This window comes from Botryllus schlosseri, chromosome 8 (genome assembly GCF_051294905.1).
Source record: "Botryllus schlosseri isolate E-star chromosome 8, Bs_hap1, whole genome shotgun sequence".
NCBI lineage: Eukaryota > Metazoa > Chordata > Ascidiacea > Stolidobranchia > Styelidae > Botryllus > Botryllus schlosseri.
In genome coordinates, this window is record NC_137243.1 from 655,483 (window position 1) to 669,731 (window position 14,249).

Sequence of the window (14,249 nt, forward strand, 5' to 3'; positions counted from 1 at the left end):
CTTCGAGAAGTGAATTAACTCGTTCAAGGGATGTTCAGTCGATCTGAAATACAGTGCTATTGAGGTATACCAATTATTATCGGTTCGCTGATAATATCAAAACGATATCCCATTTCGAAAGAATATAGGTATCAGCCATTGAAGTTTAAAAAAATGTCGACAATTTTTGCAACGTCATAGCATGGTAGTAGCAGTAGGGAGTCAGAGAACAATATATAATATGCGACTGATAGACTGGGACCATTGATCTATGTTTCATGGATTACAGATTACATGGATACAGGTGATGCAGCATTTCTAATTCGTCGCATCTTCATGCATAGCAATGGCTGTGACGCTGTTCAATTAAATTCTCTGAAGCTTAGATAGTGAGCGTTGAGCCAGATGCCATATCTTCTGAATATCGGCTGAGTATATCACGGGGTTGTCGACGGAGATGTTGACGGCTTTATCGGCATCAGCTCAGAATTCCGATGCCGGTCTGGATATAGCTATCGGCGGTTCTTTTTGTTATCCACTCTAGCCCGGAGTTGTTCAAAGTATTTATCATTGTACTCAAGTTGAAGTAGCGTCGTCAATTTTAATTCAGGTAGAAGTAGTGATTTAGAAGTAAGTATAATGTATTCTAAGCGCCTAGTTTCGCCCAAGAACCGAAGGCTGTCAAGTACAAGTAGAATTAGTATAAAATCATAACCACTTGGGGAAGTATTCCTAGTAGCCAAAATCTACTTGAAGTAGTTCGAAAAGTAGAAATACTTCGTTACTGACCACCTCTGCTCTAGACACACAGTGTACTATGCGATACATAAGACGCAGTGTGATGCAATCAACAGACAGGAAGATATCGAAAAAACTATTTACTGTCTCTTTAATCTGACATCTAGTATCCTAGCAAACGACACAATAGTGCTCGTTAAGGGGTCCTTCTTTGATATATTTTTTAAAGACGCAGTAAGAACAACTACATAAAACAGGACTTCTTGGCGGAATCTCGGTCGACAAGAAGTCGACCTTTTCATGGCAATCGATTCGAGAGTGCCTGCGAGATATTTCATGCCCGGGGGCGGTGCTGTCAAGTCGGTGAACTAGTCTGGCAAGTCGGCGACGCAGCGAACAATTCTTGATCACTTTACGGCCGATTTAGATACGTGATGAGCCGTTTTCATGCGATTGTGTTGGACAGATATCTGTATTAGCTGAAAGTTGAAGTGATGATGTGGACTAACACAAACTTGCTCATTTTTCGTATCAGTAGATAAAAACGTAGTTCCAAGCTTTGATCGCACAAAACAATATAGTTACGTTTCGTGATAAGGCTGTTGCTGAGGAATCAGGGCTGAGCAAAATCAAGTATCTGAGTGATTCGATTCTGAATTGACTAGTAGCATTCGAGTCAAATATTCGAGTATCACAGATTATCATGTCATAGCAGTGTGAAAGATGTGCAAATTTCAAATATGCACCTTCTATGCTACAACAAATAATATAATGCCAGTTTACCATTACATTATTTGGTATTTTTTCGACTATGCCTATTTCATCTCACTCTGTGACAATGCTGTGGGTTGAACACGACTTGACGGTTATGTCACGAAAGTTCCTATACTGCATGTTTCATGTGCTGCAATACGGCCGATCGGGGTTTACAGCCTTCCACAGCGGAAAATAGTAACGAAACTATAATTCTCGTTGATAACTCAACTGCTTTGGTGACGATGAACGTTAGGAATTCGCTGCAGAGCGATTGGTTGACTTTCGATTCAACATGATGCGTTCCTTCCTCCAACATAATGAAAAACATCCGGGTTACAGTTCGTAGCCTAACCAGCATCATGTCATCTAAGCTCATGCTGAAGCCAACGACTGACGCGTCTTCGGTGTCAAGTTTTCGGACTCAGTCTGACAAGTAAGTGAACTACATACGGGCAGGCTTTGCTGCTTTAGTCGCAGAACTTTAGTCGCAGAAACCCTATGATTCAATAATTCCCCATCACTGTGATTTGCATACGCTCGCAGCTTCACCAGACCAGACTTGGACAACCAGTCCATTCAAAATAGACTGGATAGAGCGAAATGCCGGTAATCTAATTCAAATCAAATTTGTGAAATGGTTTAAATTCTAATATAGTTACTGGTTTTCCTGAAAATGATACAGGAGAACTGTATCTTGTGAAACGAGCCAAGCTTGATGTACAGACATTTGCCATTCTCGTGCTTACGAGAATCAACTCTGATTTGGTATGACCATAGTGTCCTATATGGTGTCGACACAAGCAAATCTCACGGCTCAGTGAAATTGTATCACGTCACAATTTCCATTTGGCTACAGGCAATTTGACGGTCATTTTTGACCGGCTTGCCGAGCATAAATCAATCGAAAGCTGACTCTGCACTGATTACGAAAATATAAATTTTATTCCGCTCGTGGCCCTGGAACTCCCACAATCAGCCTCGAATTTATCATTGTTATGGAGATGGGCATTGGGACGCAACAATGCTGTCTGGCGAAACGAGAGAGTAGCTCATGACGCAACAATGCTGTCTGGCGAAACGAGAGAGTAGCTCAAGAGAAAAAGGTCCAAAAAGCATTGTTGCGTCCCAATGCCACTATGCCACTATGGTATGACCTATAGACCAGTGCTCTTCGACATTTTTCGTCGTGGTACACCCTTTTAGCGTTCACTCCAATCTCATACACCCCTGACTGTATAACACAGGGGTGGGCAAACTACGGCTCGCGGGCCGCATGCGGCCCGCAACACCGTTTTCTGCGGCCCGCGAAAGCCTCAAGAAACGCTGTAAAAAATTGAGAAAATGCCTACAAAAATCAAATTGGTGCGGGTACTTGATTAAACTTTTTCTCAATATATTTCAACATGATAATGATAAGTTATATTCTTACCAGAAATTTTTCGCGCTTCGCGCGTTAAGACGAAGCAAGCACAAAAAGGATACCCAATCTATATGATAAGTAGGGGCAAACAGCGTATATAGCAGAAGTTCGGTTTATCACCGAATGAGGGGGCCCAAAACCAATGTTCTGGGGGGGGGGTCTGACGAAGTGCTGTTACGGTCCTGATGCTTATCATGGTATTTTTTATTCCATTGATGGCGCGATAGCCCGACCTCGAGAGTCGAGACCCATGTATTTTGCAAGGTTTCAATTTCTCACAGAAAGTGAAGGTAAATAACTTAATTCGGACCGCGAGTGTGATTTTAGATTGCCAACACGAGCAAATTCATTTCAGTTAGTGCTGTACTTGGAAAAACTGATTCGCTAGTGTGTTATATATATTGGTTCTTTGTATGTGGAGAAGTATTTATATTTATAATATTAATATATTGTAGAATCGTAATGATGGTCATGATGCTGTCAGCATTGTGTGTCCTGGAGTTGAACCAAAAGAATAATCAGCATAGCATATCTATGAACAGATCGCTGGTCACAGACTTAATTTACATCCAACTTTAAGAATCGGGACAATCGACCTTCATATTTAATTTTGACCATGGGGACAACCAGCTTATAAATTCTTGTCAATGTTTCTAACGCGTATACGTTATCCTCAAATCAATGTCTGGTTTGTTTTGAATATACAAATACATATATATTATTTCCATGTCGTCGGTCACTATATAATCATACAACAATATTGGATTTGCGCTTAGTATCCCAATTTTATTTTGTGCGGCCCGCGAATGGATTCAAATGCTGAATGCGGCCCGCGAGCTTAAACGTTTGCCCACCCCTGGTATAACACATTGATTCCGTATAGTAAGCCTGAACCAGGGGTATTCAACCGTTTTGCTATTCGTGGCCGTACTTCGATTCCATATACATCATATACGGCCGGCGGAGACTCGTCATGGCCCATCTGGGCGTCTTATACTCATGGTGAATTAACTACTGGGAGCCTCGCACCGCCGAGAGCCCATGTGGTGTTCTGTGCTATCACTGAATTCTTGAGACATATCTTACGTTAAAAGTGTATGTATATTGTATATCATGAGTCGGTGTACATGCCGCAAAAACATCAAGGACAAAAATCCTTTCCTTCTGCTCCAAAATGATCCGATTAGCCCATTACCAACATGTAAATCATGAGTAGGGCGATTTTTTTACCTAAAAAACGGAAGATTTTGACCTGAAAATCAAAAATTTGACCAAATTTTGACCTCACGTATGCAAATTAGGTGTTTTCGCACATAATGTTAAAATTGTAGCCTACTACTTATCTCCATTTCTGGTTGGAACTGTCTGTCGTTACAAAGTAGATTGACCTGAAAAAAAAAACGTTTTTGCTCAAAAACTGACAAATTTGTACATGAAAAAAAACTAGTATTTTACCGAAATCTGGCCCTATGAAGAATTCCGTAATTACGTATTATGATGGAAATAATTAAAATTTGTTGTAGTACAACGAAAGATACTTTCCTACATTTTCGAGTAGAAAGTGTCTGTCCTTACTGAGTATAGCTTGCCAAGAATGGAGAAAGAATGTTCAACAGCAGCAGTTGTTGGCTGACAACACTGAAGTTGTGTGTACACTGTTGGTGACACACCGTTTTGCTTCATTCTGACAATGTTGTCTATATCACGATTTTTCAGCTTGCGCTTCTTGAAATAAGAACCATGCAATGTCCACGCAGTCTTGCTTCAGTTAGGATTTGCGGTACGTTGACCATAAAACCATGACACTATTTGTTTCATTTGACCGTTTATGATTCACAATGAGCAGACGATGGGCCGTTTACAACGGTAGGCCTATAAAGTAGGCTACAAGCTGTATAATTTCAAATGATAAGTTCACCGACAGCGCAAAATCTACTATACAAACGAAATACAAAGGTCAAAAAATGTTTGACTTTGTAAACAATTTTGACAAATTTTGACTTAACGCTACAATTTTGACCTAATTTTGACTTTTTTTGACATGTCAAAAAAAATCGCCCTAAGCATGAGGAGAAGCATATGCATATGACTTCACAAAAGGAATGTAATTTGCAAGCAACGTACAGCTGATATGAACATTGTACGATATTGCAGACGCGGTGAACATGTTCTGAACCATAAATTTGCCAACGTATTGTGATAGCTAGTTATTGGTCCATTTTACACCCCAGTACACCCCATCTGAGTGGTACATCCTTTGAAGATTTTGGTACACACTGGGTTGAAGAGCCCTGCTCCAGAATTAATTTTTTCTTTCTCATGCAGGATTTAATTCAATTTCCAATTTTTTGCGAATTCATTCATTTTAATTCTAATCTAATTTGCGAAAATCTGTGTAGGTAAATGTGGGTAAAAATTATAATATAATTGGGAAAAGCTCACGTTGACCAACTCTGGACCAGGCATCGCCGTATGAACCAATGAGGCAAAACATCAGTATAAAAAATAAGAATGTACAAACTTATCGCGTCGGCTCCTGATTTTCAAGGCACCGTGTTATTGGTTGACGCGAAATACTCAAATTTATTGCTGTAGTTTCAGCCAATCAACATTCAAAAACGGCCACCCGGAAACTGTCTTCTCGTCGAACTCCTACAACAGCACAGTTCTGAGCGGCTTCAACGAGCTGAGGGCTAATAATTTACTCTGTGACGTGACGCTGATTACTGGAAACCAGCGCTTTCCGGTTCACCGCGCTCTGCTTGCATCATGCAGTCCTTACTTCAGGGAAATGTTCACTAAGGACACCAAAAATGGTGAGGCTCAAAATTGTATACAAGAAATCGAAAAATAACAGGCTGCCTTCCAGCTGAAATTTGTCGTAACGACGGTTCCAAGTACACCTGGTTTTCTGAGTCCATTGAACTGCGTGGAATCAGTAGCGACGGCTTGAAGCATATCGTCGAGTTCATGTACACCGGCAGGCTGCCGATCAACATGAACATCGTGCAAAACATTCTTGCTGTTGGAAGACATATGCAGGTAAGATATCGATGTAATATCTATTCTGCACTGTTACAGTGCAGTCCGGCATCAATGTAGAAATAGAAGTGAGAAAGTTTCAATGCGTAGACCCGAGTCGCAATATGCAATCAGTGCGACGAGCCTTGATGTCACTTTAATCATTTGTCAACTACAGATCCAAGCCGTCCTCGACTTTTGCATGGAATTTCTGATCTCGGCGATCGATGTGAACACCTGTGTTGATATCATCCACATTGCTGAAGTGTTCAGCATGTCCCTTCTAGAAGAAAAAGCTTACAAGTTCATGCTTGAACGGTAATTATACGTAAAATTGCTTCTAGCTGAAGCCTGTGGTTATTTTGGGAAGGTTTGTTTTGGTAGAAGAGCTAGTTTATTTTTGATTACTTACTAAATGGCGCTCTTATGCCCATGATAAGTTTTCTTCGTTTTATATACCATCATAAACAGCCAGAACGAGTGTATATCTTTGCTTAATAGCTCCAGGGCCCGGCCTACCATGAGGATCATATCACCGTCACTAGTCTGTACCGTTATGTACAGTTAGCCCCACGCTAATATCATTGAAAATGTGTTTTTGTTCTGGAGATTTTTACATGCTATAATTTGTTTGTTGCTGATGTTCCAGGTGACGAAACAATAAAATCTCTCTCTTTTCTCTCATCACCTATGATTGGTGCGCCTTTGGTAATTATCATGCCTGGCTTCATGAAATAACCATGGGAAAAGACTCTTCCGTCCCTTCGTGTTTAGGTTTCATGAAACCGACTCCATCATATTTGTGCTTCCAGATTCCCCGACTTTCTGAAATCGAACCAGCTCCAGAAGCTTACTTTCGAGAACATGAACTACCTGCTGGAGAGCAACGACCTGAAGGTTATGTCGGAACTCGATGTTTTCGCCGCGACGCTGAAGTGGATCATGTACGATCCATCCAGGTCTGTCTCAGCAGCTGACTGCTCCCGGCTGTCGCGTGACTACGGCTTGTTTTTTTTTCAGACAAGCTTTCATCCGCAAGCTAATGGAAAAGATTCGTTTTCCGTTGATGCCACCGAGAGATTTGATGGTCCATGTCAACGTGGTCGACTTCATGAGGTCAAAATGCAATGATTTGCTGCTCGAGGTATATAGAATTGTTCGCTTGATCTTCGTGAATTCGCCTTATTTGCACGACCAACTCTTTTCTAACAGGCTAGCAGCTATCACATGCTTCCTCATTCGCAACCAATCGTTCCGTCCTCGAGGACTCGCGTCAGATCAAACGACACGCGACTCGTGGTTCTGGGTGGAGCAGACAACACCGATGAAGTGTCCAACCAATTGAAAGGTATTAACTATTTCGCATTAAAAGCAGCATTTACGCTTACTAGGGGCTTTTAAATCTATTCGATCGCGAACCCCTTTAAGTTTTTTGGGATGTCGCGTGTACCCCATAAATTTGAGAACCCGATGGCTAAAAACAGCTCTTTACTTTGATACCCAATCTCGGTTTAGGCTATATAGTGTCCAAATGGCTATCTGATAACTAACTAAATAGAGACCTTCACTTTGTGGTCCGTGGCCCAATCTTGGAGGCTATCTGATGTTTAAATAGCTACCTCGTGACTATATAAGAAAGATCATCACATCAAGCTTAACTATATTGAGGCTATTCCATGATTAAGTGAAGCTAACCTAACTAATGATTACAGCACGACGTCAGTCCTAAAGGATAATCTGGTTTTGTAGTTTCTTGATGCTGAATTTCAACATTTCCCTTTCGTAGACCCATTTTAAGGACCCTTTGCTAAACCTTCCTTTAACGGCAGTGTTCAACCGTGAGCTGACCGCTTACACTCTTTTGCCGAGCATGGACACCGGAGTCCATTCTCACTGCGTCGCAGTTCTCAACAACTTCCTTTACATCTTGGGCGGACAAAACCATTTCGAGGAGAGAGGAAAGACCGCCGTTACCACCGTTACCAGGTACGCTCGATTTTCACGTGACTCTAACGGCGCGATACGTTCAACAACGCGATGCAATTAGACATCTGAATTATTCTTGACCGATATTTGCAGTCTAAATTTTTACTGATGCTTTTTAAGCAGTTGTTTTGAAGGCAAAGACTACGCCACATTTGGCCACTAGTTTAGTTACAAATGCAGTTTTAATGTGAATTCAACGAATTCACACATATCTTTAAACAAACAGTAAATTATGGTTAAAGAGATGTTCATACGGAATATTTAAGCCTCAAGACTCCAGCTTGTAGAAAAGCCATTCATGCAACAGTAACAGAACTGCCCACACCTTATACATTTAATCCGTCGCCCCTGACAAGTGTGAAATGTGGATGTATCTTTTCAACCCAAGATGCCCAATGTCCCGAGTAGGTTTGAGTCCGGGTTGCTAATGCCACGAAAGGGACGGTGGTGTGACCGTACTGTAGTGGTGTCACAAATAGTAAAATTCACTAGCGAACTCAAGGGATAAATGTATTGAATGTCAAAGGCTATGTGCTTGTGTGCTATTCTATAGCAACTGTTATCTGGTTTGACAGCCTACTGCAGGAACTTCTAGACTGCGACTGCTACTTCAAGGGCTTATTTTTTTTAATGGAATGCTATTTTTACATCTCTAGTTTCCATTGAAGGTACGATCCGCGCTTCAATACTTGGATGAAGATTGCCAGCATGAACGAGAGACGGGCTGGCTTTCACGCGAGCGCAATTCCAGCTTACAATCGATTGTACGCTGTAGGCGGCGTGAATTCCGTCGGAAGGCTTTCTTCTGTTGAATGCTATTGCGTCGAAGAAGATCGATGGAAGTACGTTGCTTCCACTCAGAACGCGTTGTGCGACCACAACGGATCGGTGCACCGCGACAAGCTGTACGTGAGCGGAGGATTCAGCGACGGCAACTTCAGCGACGCCCTGCTTTGCTACAACCCGAAACACGATATTTGGGAGCGCAGGTCGCCGATGCAGTACGCGAGAGGATGGCACAGTCAAGTCACCTTCAAAGACAAGTACGTTGAACAACTGAGTAGTAGGGTTGGCCAAAACCGAGTACGAGGATGATTCGATTCGAGTATTCAAATATCACTCATGATGGTATCAGAACAGTGTGAATGGTGTGTGAGGTTCAAATATGTACCATTGTCCCAATCGCAAGGAATATATTGCCAGTTCTACGTCACATTACAATGCTGCAGATCGATGAAGAGTTTACAGATATGTCATTTGAACAACGCGCGTAGCTTAAATGTACTACATGTTTCGCAAGCTGCAATACGACCAATCGAGTTTTGCACATTCCGCGACACAGGACAATAGCATCGAAAGCCCGACCGAATATCGGTTCGCCCATAATATCGAGTTGATATCACACTTTGAAGAAATGATAGGTATCGGCCATTAGAGGTGAAAAAATATCGGCAATGTTCGTGACGTCACAACATGGTTGTAGGAAGTCATAACACTGTAATCCTTGGCCGCTAGACTGGGAATATTGCTGTATTTCATATAGTTTACACTTTCAAGATGTCCAGATGCAGCCTTTCTAGTTTATTTCATGTTCGAGTATGACAATGCCTGTAAAGCTGTTAAACTGGCTGCTCTGAAGTTATGAAAATGCGCATTTTGTGGTAGATTCCACTTAATTTGAATATCGGCTGAATATATCAGTGTTATCGGTGGAGGTGATATATATTAGTCCAAAAATCCAATATCGGTGGGGCCCTAATCGAAACTATAACTATCGTTGATGAATTGCCACTTAATATGCCTCTAGTTACATGCTCTTGCTAGGCCAAGGTGGGTGTCCGATTAAAAGACTGTTCCATGTCAATTAGACACCCTCATAATCTCGTGCTTGATCTGATGAAAATTTTAATAAATGATTGACTGCCAGACGTAGTCCTAATTCACGCTATTTCAGGGTATACGTGATCGGAGGCAACACCGGAATCAGCAAGAGAGTCGACGTACTCGACACTGAAGTTTACACCCCTGATTTCGACCAATGGACGACCGTCACGCCCATTTCGATGGGTCAGAGCGAAGCCGGCGCCACAGCGGTAAGAAATGACGCAAATCTGCAAACTCAGTCGCTTTGATTCTATGTTTAAAACAGCTGGATGGCAAGCTCTTCGTGGTAGGAGGATACTGCTGGGCCGCCCGCCGATGCATCAAAGTAATCCAAACATACGACCCCGACAAAGAGGAGTGGGAAAGAGTCGGCAACCTGCCGCGAGGTCTTGCCGGACTGAGGCTTTGCACTTTGACCCTCCCCCATCACCTCGTTCGATAGGTTTCATCCCGGTTTTGTTTGTAAAGGCTCTATGTATAGAACATATTCAAGAAGGAATAAGGAAATTCCATCCTTTCGTATATATATATCTTGGAGTTGAGTACTGGAAGTGTAGCTCACACAAGTTTACAGAGTCTACTCGTCATCTATACTTAAGTATGCTCGTAAACAGATATGGTAAAAGTAATAATCTTTAGTACTCGCGTACAAATAAATGTCAGTTCGTACATTTTTAAATTGTAGAAATTACCGATCAAGTAGAAAGTAAGTATTCGAGGCCTAGTTTCGTCTAAAAGTCGGGAATCGTTAAGTGGGAGCAGTCTGACAAATATCCAGTTGACTAACTAGTGAGAGTATGGGCGAAACCTATCTTGGTCCTTCAAAAAATTAGAAATTCGTCCTTCGACCAATACTGCTCGTATAAAGTATAGACATATAGGGGTGGTTATGGTGGTTCCTGCCATCTATCCTTCGATATCGGTCACAGCAAGCTGTTCAGTGTCATACCAGGTTCCTCGTGACAAGGACAATGCAAATTGCTGCGAATGCACATTCTGTACATTTCTGATTTCGCATCTTATGATATTTTTACCACTTGAAAGCTATTTCATGTTCTGAATAATCACTTTATTCCTCAACCACGGCGGACATCGGCGACTCGTAATCCAAACTATTTACAGGGCAAGTATCGGTAGGCACTGTTTTAGTGCGTTGTGCACCTCGAATGTAGAGCTGGTTCAAAACCACTGAGATGTATTTAAACAGCGGAGAGCGTATAACTCCAGTGAGAATGCGCGTAGCGATCATTTACCGTTTACTTATGAAGGAAACTCATATTGCGGTATACATTGAAAAGCTTTGAATGGTGAATAGTATATTTATATTATATACGAGATAGCGAAGGGACATACGTTCCACAGCTGCAGCCCCAATGGGTTGCGAGCATGCCTCAGTGAGTTGCCAGTACTGGTATAGGAGCATAAGCTGCCGCCCCTGGCTTTTGTGAAAAATGCTTCCCTAAATATACTGCAGTAAATTTTGAAATAGTATAATGTTAAAGCAATCTTATCTCTCATAAGAATTACAAATAACGTACCGCGTCTCACAAGTTCACATCCATCGTAAGATAAAGTCTCAAACACAAGCATAAATATGATGTCGAATGAAGTATAGGTGCTCAGTCTCTCACCGTAAAACATCAATCGCTAGTAGTGTAGTAGATCGCTGGTTGTGGCTTATGGGCCCGCTCGCACGCCGCTGCGAAAACCCGTATTTGTGACCCCACCCTTTGGACCCCCCTATCGCTCGCGCGCGGCTATTGCGTCTTATGGGTCCTCTAGCACGGTAACCTTTTTCGGTATAGGGATCGCTCGCACGCGGCTTCGAAACTCGTGGTCGCACGACCACCCTTTTTGATCCCCTGTCGCTCGCATGCAGCTATTGTGTCTTATCGTTGAATGGTAACCCTTTAAGGCAGAGGTCTCAAACACGCGGCCCGCGGGCCGCATGCGCAACTTCAAGATATTTGGCTATGAGATTAATAGCCTCAGAAGTAGCCTACAACCGAATCCTGGATTGGAATTACAATGCTCAACCTAAAAATGTTTTGATATCAGATCAGTCTCTATTATCAATCTGTTAAATTCAAAATATTCATAGTAGCTGCAAAATTAAAACCCAATAACTCTTATGATGGTATCACACATTTTTCCGCCCATACGGTGTCTATATCTTATAATGGATATATATCAAGTACAACAACAATTCTATTCAAATAGTTATAAATGTGATGATTCTTTCCGTGCCTGGCCCAAATTGATACAAGAGCAAATCACATTTTGACGAAGTGTGTTTACTGTCAGTCTGCTGAATCGGCTCACTTTCAATAGGACAATTCATTCCCGCCAAATAAGGCCTATTTGGAAAGACATAAAATACCCCTATAAGTGTTGCGGCCCGCGGCGTCGTCAAAACGGGAAAACTGGCCCGCGAGCACATTTGAGTTTGAGACCTCTGCTTTAAGGTATAGGCATCTCTCGCATGTCGTATTGAAAACTCCTGTTGCCAAGTCGTACTTTTAGGTATAGGCATCTCTCGCATGTCGTACTTTCAGGTATATAGGCATACCGATCACTCATAAGGCAATAATTTGGTAATTAGTTATCGCAGAACCCACTTTCACTGGAAGAATAATAAGTAACGAATAACAGAACCGTCGCAGACGGTGATTCGAACGCCGACAAATTCTCACTTATTTCTGCTCTAACCCTAATACTGTGCGGAGTTCACGCTTATTCAAAAAGGTGTGAAATAATTGCAAAATCCTACGGTCGCTCATAGGATAATGCTTCAGACATAGCGTCAGCTCAACATCAAGATTCGAAAACAACAACTTGACGCTTTATGTTTTAACTCTTATTGATAAGTACAATAAGTAACGAATAACAGAATCGCCACTGACGGGACTTAACAAATTGTCACTTACTGGTCCAACTCTAATCTTTTTAAGAGTCTAACTCTTTTGAAACTGAGTATTACTTGACTTGACCGACATTCAGTTCCGTTTTCAGATAATTTGAGAGATTATTTGAGATTATTCGCTATATGTTTTGCCACTTCGGAATAGTGGTTGACTTTAGTTGTATCATAAGAATCATGAGAATATTCAATCAATGTACTAATTTGTCAACTTGAAATGAAACTCGCCACACAATTCAAGTTAATCGTATCCGAACCCGTTAATTCGTTACCTCGACGCCAAGATAATATATTATTCAAAGTTTGTGTACATGGTACTGTGTTATCGTCGGTAATAGGAATGGTGCTTCTCGCTTGTGATAATCCATTATTGATTTGAATAACGACAACTCATGAGACCCCACAACTTTATTAACAAGTCAGTTATTTTTGTCGTAGCTGGAAATGTAATCGTTAGTAGGCTACATCTTACCACACTCAAAAGAATTATTCACAACAGCATTCGCAAGTGTTAAATCCAGTGTTCACTTACTTGAATATATCAAGAGCTTCTTGGAGGTACAGAACTTCAATATACAGTTGAATCTTGAATAGTATAATAATATTGAAATGAACCCGAATATTTTCGGCTGACACTCGTGTTGATGTCAAGAATGATCATGACGATTTTGACGAATAAATTAGTTAATGTGGTAATAACTATATCCGTAAAGAGTTGCTGACATTCCGATATACGTATGTACGGATTCACTTACGGCCAGATGCTTATAGAAACCAGATTCATATAGCAAGCTCCCCCTCAAGAAGTTACATCGCTCAAAATCATTATTTATGTGGACGGGAAGGGGTGAGAACTTGTGCTTTCGGTCCCGGTCTCACAACACACAACAACATACTCCTGAGCCGGATCATGACCACCTCTGGCTCATTCACATAATGCATGCCATGACGTCATTCTATCGTTTTTCGAGTACTTAAAGGGGCACTGCACTCTAAAAATGTCCAGGATCAGAGCCGAAGCTTCCGAAAGTAGTCATCTGTCGTTCGATCCTTTCGTTCCAAACTGGAAAAGATGGCGGCCGTTGCGCGAGTCGAAAACACGGACCCGGTTGTTGGTGGAGTTACTGACGACCACCTGTGAAAAGGAGAAAGGTCACGGGAGTTCAACCGTCAACGACAACTCACGTACTCTGGTCGGGTGGTTATAATCTAGGGCATGGAAGTATTTCCTGCAAAAAATCTTAACATTTGTTACAAATCTTGTACAAAATATAATAATTTTTCAATCTAATACTCAGAATTTCTTCGCGGGCCAGATGAATTCGTCTGGCGTGCCGGATGTCTTGTTTGAATGCCGAAATTGAATTTGAAAATTTAGGTCAGATTTAGAGCAAATTGCGAGTGATATGCCGTAAATTAGCACAGAAGTGACGCTCTGGCGGGTATTTCGGAGTGAAAAACGGTGGTTTCAGCTCTGAGCGACAAGTTGCCTTTTTTTTTAGTCATCCACCTAGCAATGCGGAGAGAAAAACGGTATTTTGAGCT

General features: G+C 41.7%; 2 protein-coding genes across 2 annotated transcripts in view; one reads left to right on the forward strand and one right to left on the reverse strand.

The window, feature by feature from the left end:
- The window catches only part of LOC145444598 (dynein axonemal assembly factor 11-like), a 135,892-nt gene that overhangs the window by 107,623 nt on the left and 14,020 nt on the right, over positions 1 to 14,249 (reverse strand). The gene's annotated exons all lie outside the window — the stretch shown is intronic.
- Positions 1,227 to 10,864, forward strand: LOC145444576 (kelch-like protein 9). The gene is made up of 11 exons (XM_080322580.1): positions 1,227 to 1,906; positions 5,489 to 5,709; positions 5,763 to 5,935; positions 6,093 to 6,232; positions 6,727 to 6,873; positions 6,935 to 7,058; positions 7,127 to 7,262; positions 7,744 to 7,900; positions 8,569 to 8,943; positions 9,855 to 9,993; positions 10,050 to 10,864. The coding sequence occupies exons 1-11, from the start codon at positions 1,791 to 1,793 to the stop codon at positions 10,224 to 10,226; spliced, it is 1,905 nt and encodes a 634-aa protein (XP_080178706.1). The 5' UTR covers positions 1,227 to 1,790; the 3' UTR covers positions 10,227 to 10,864.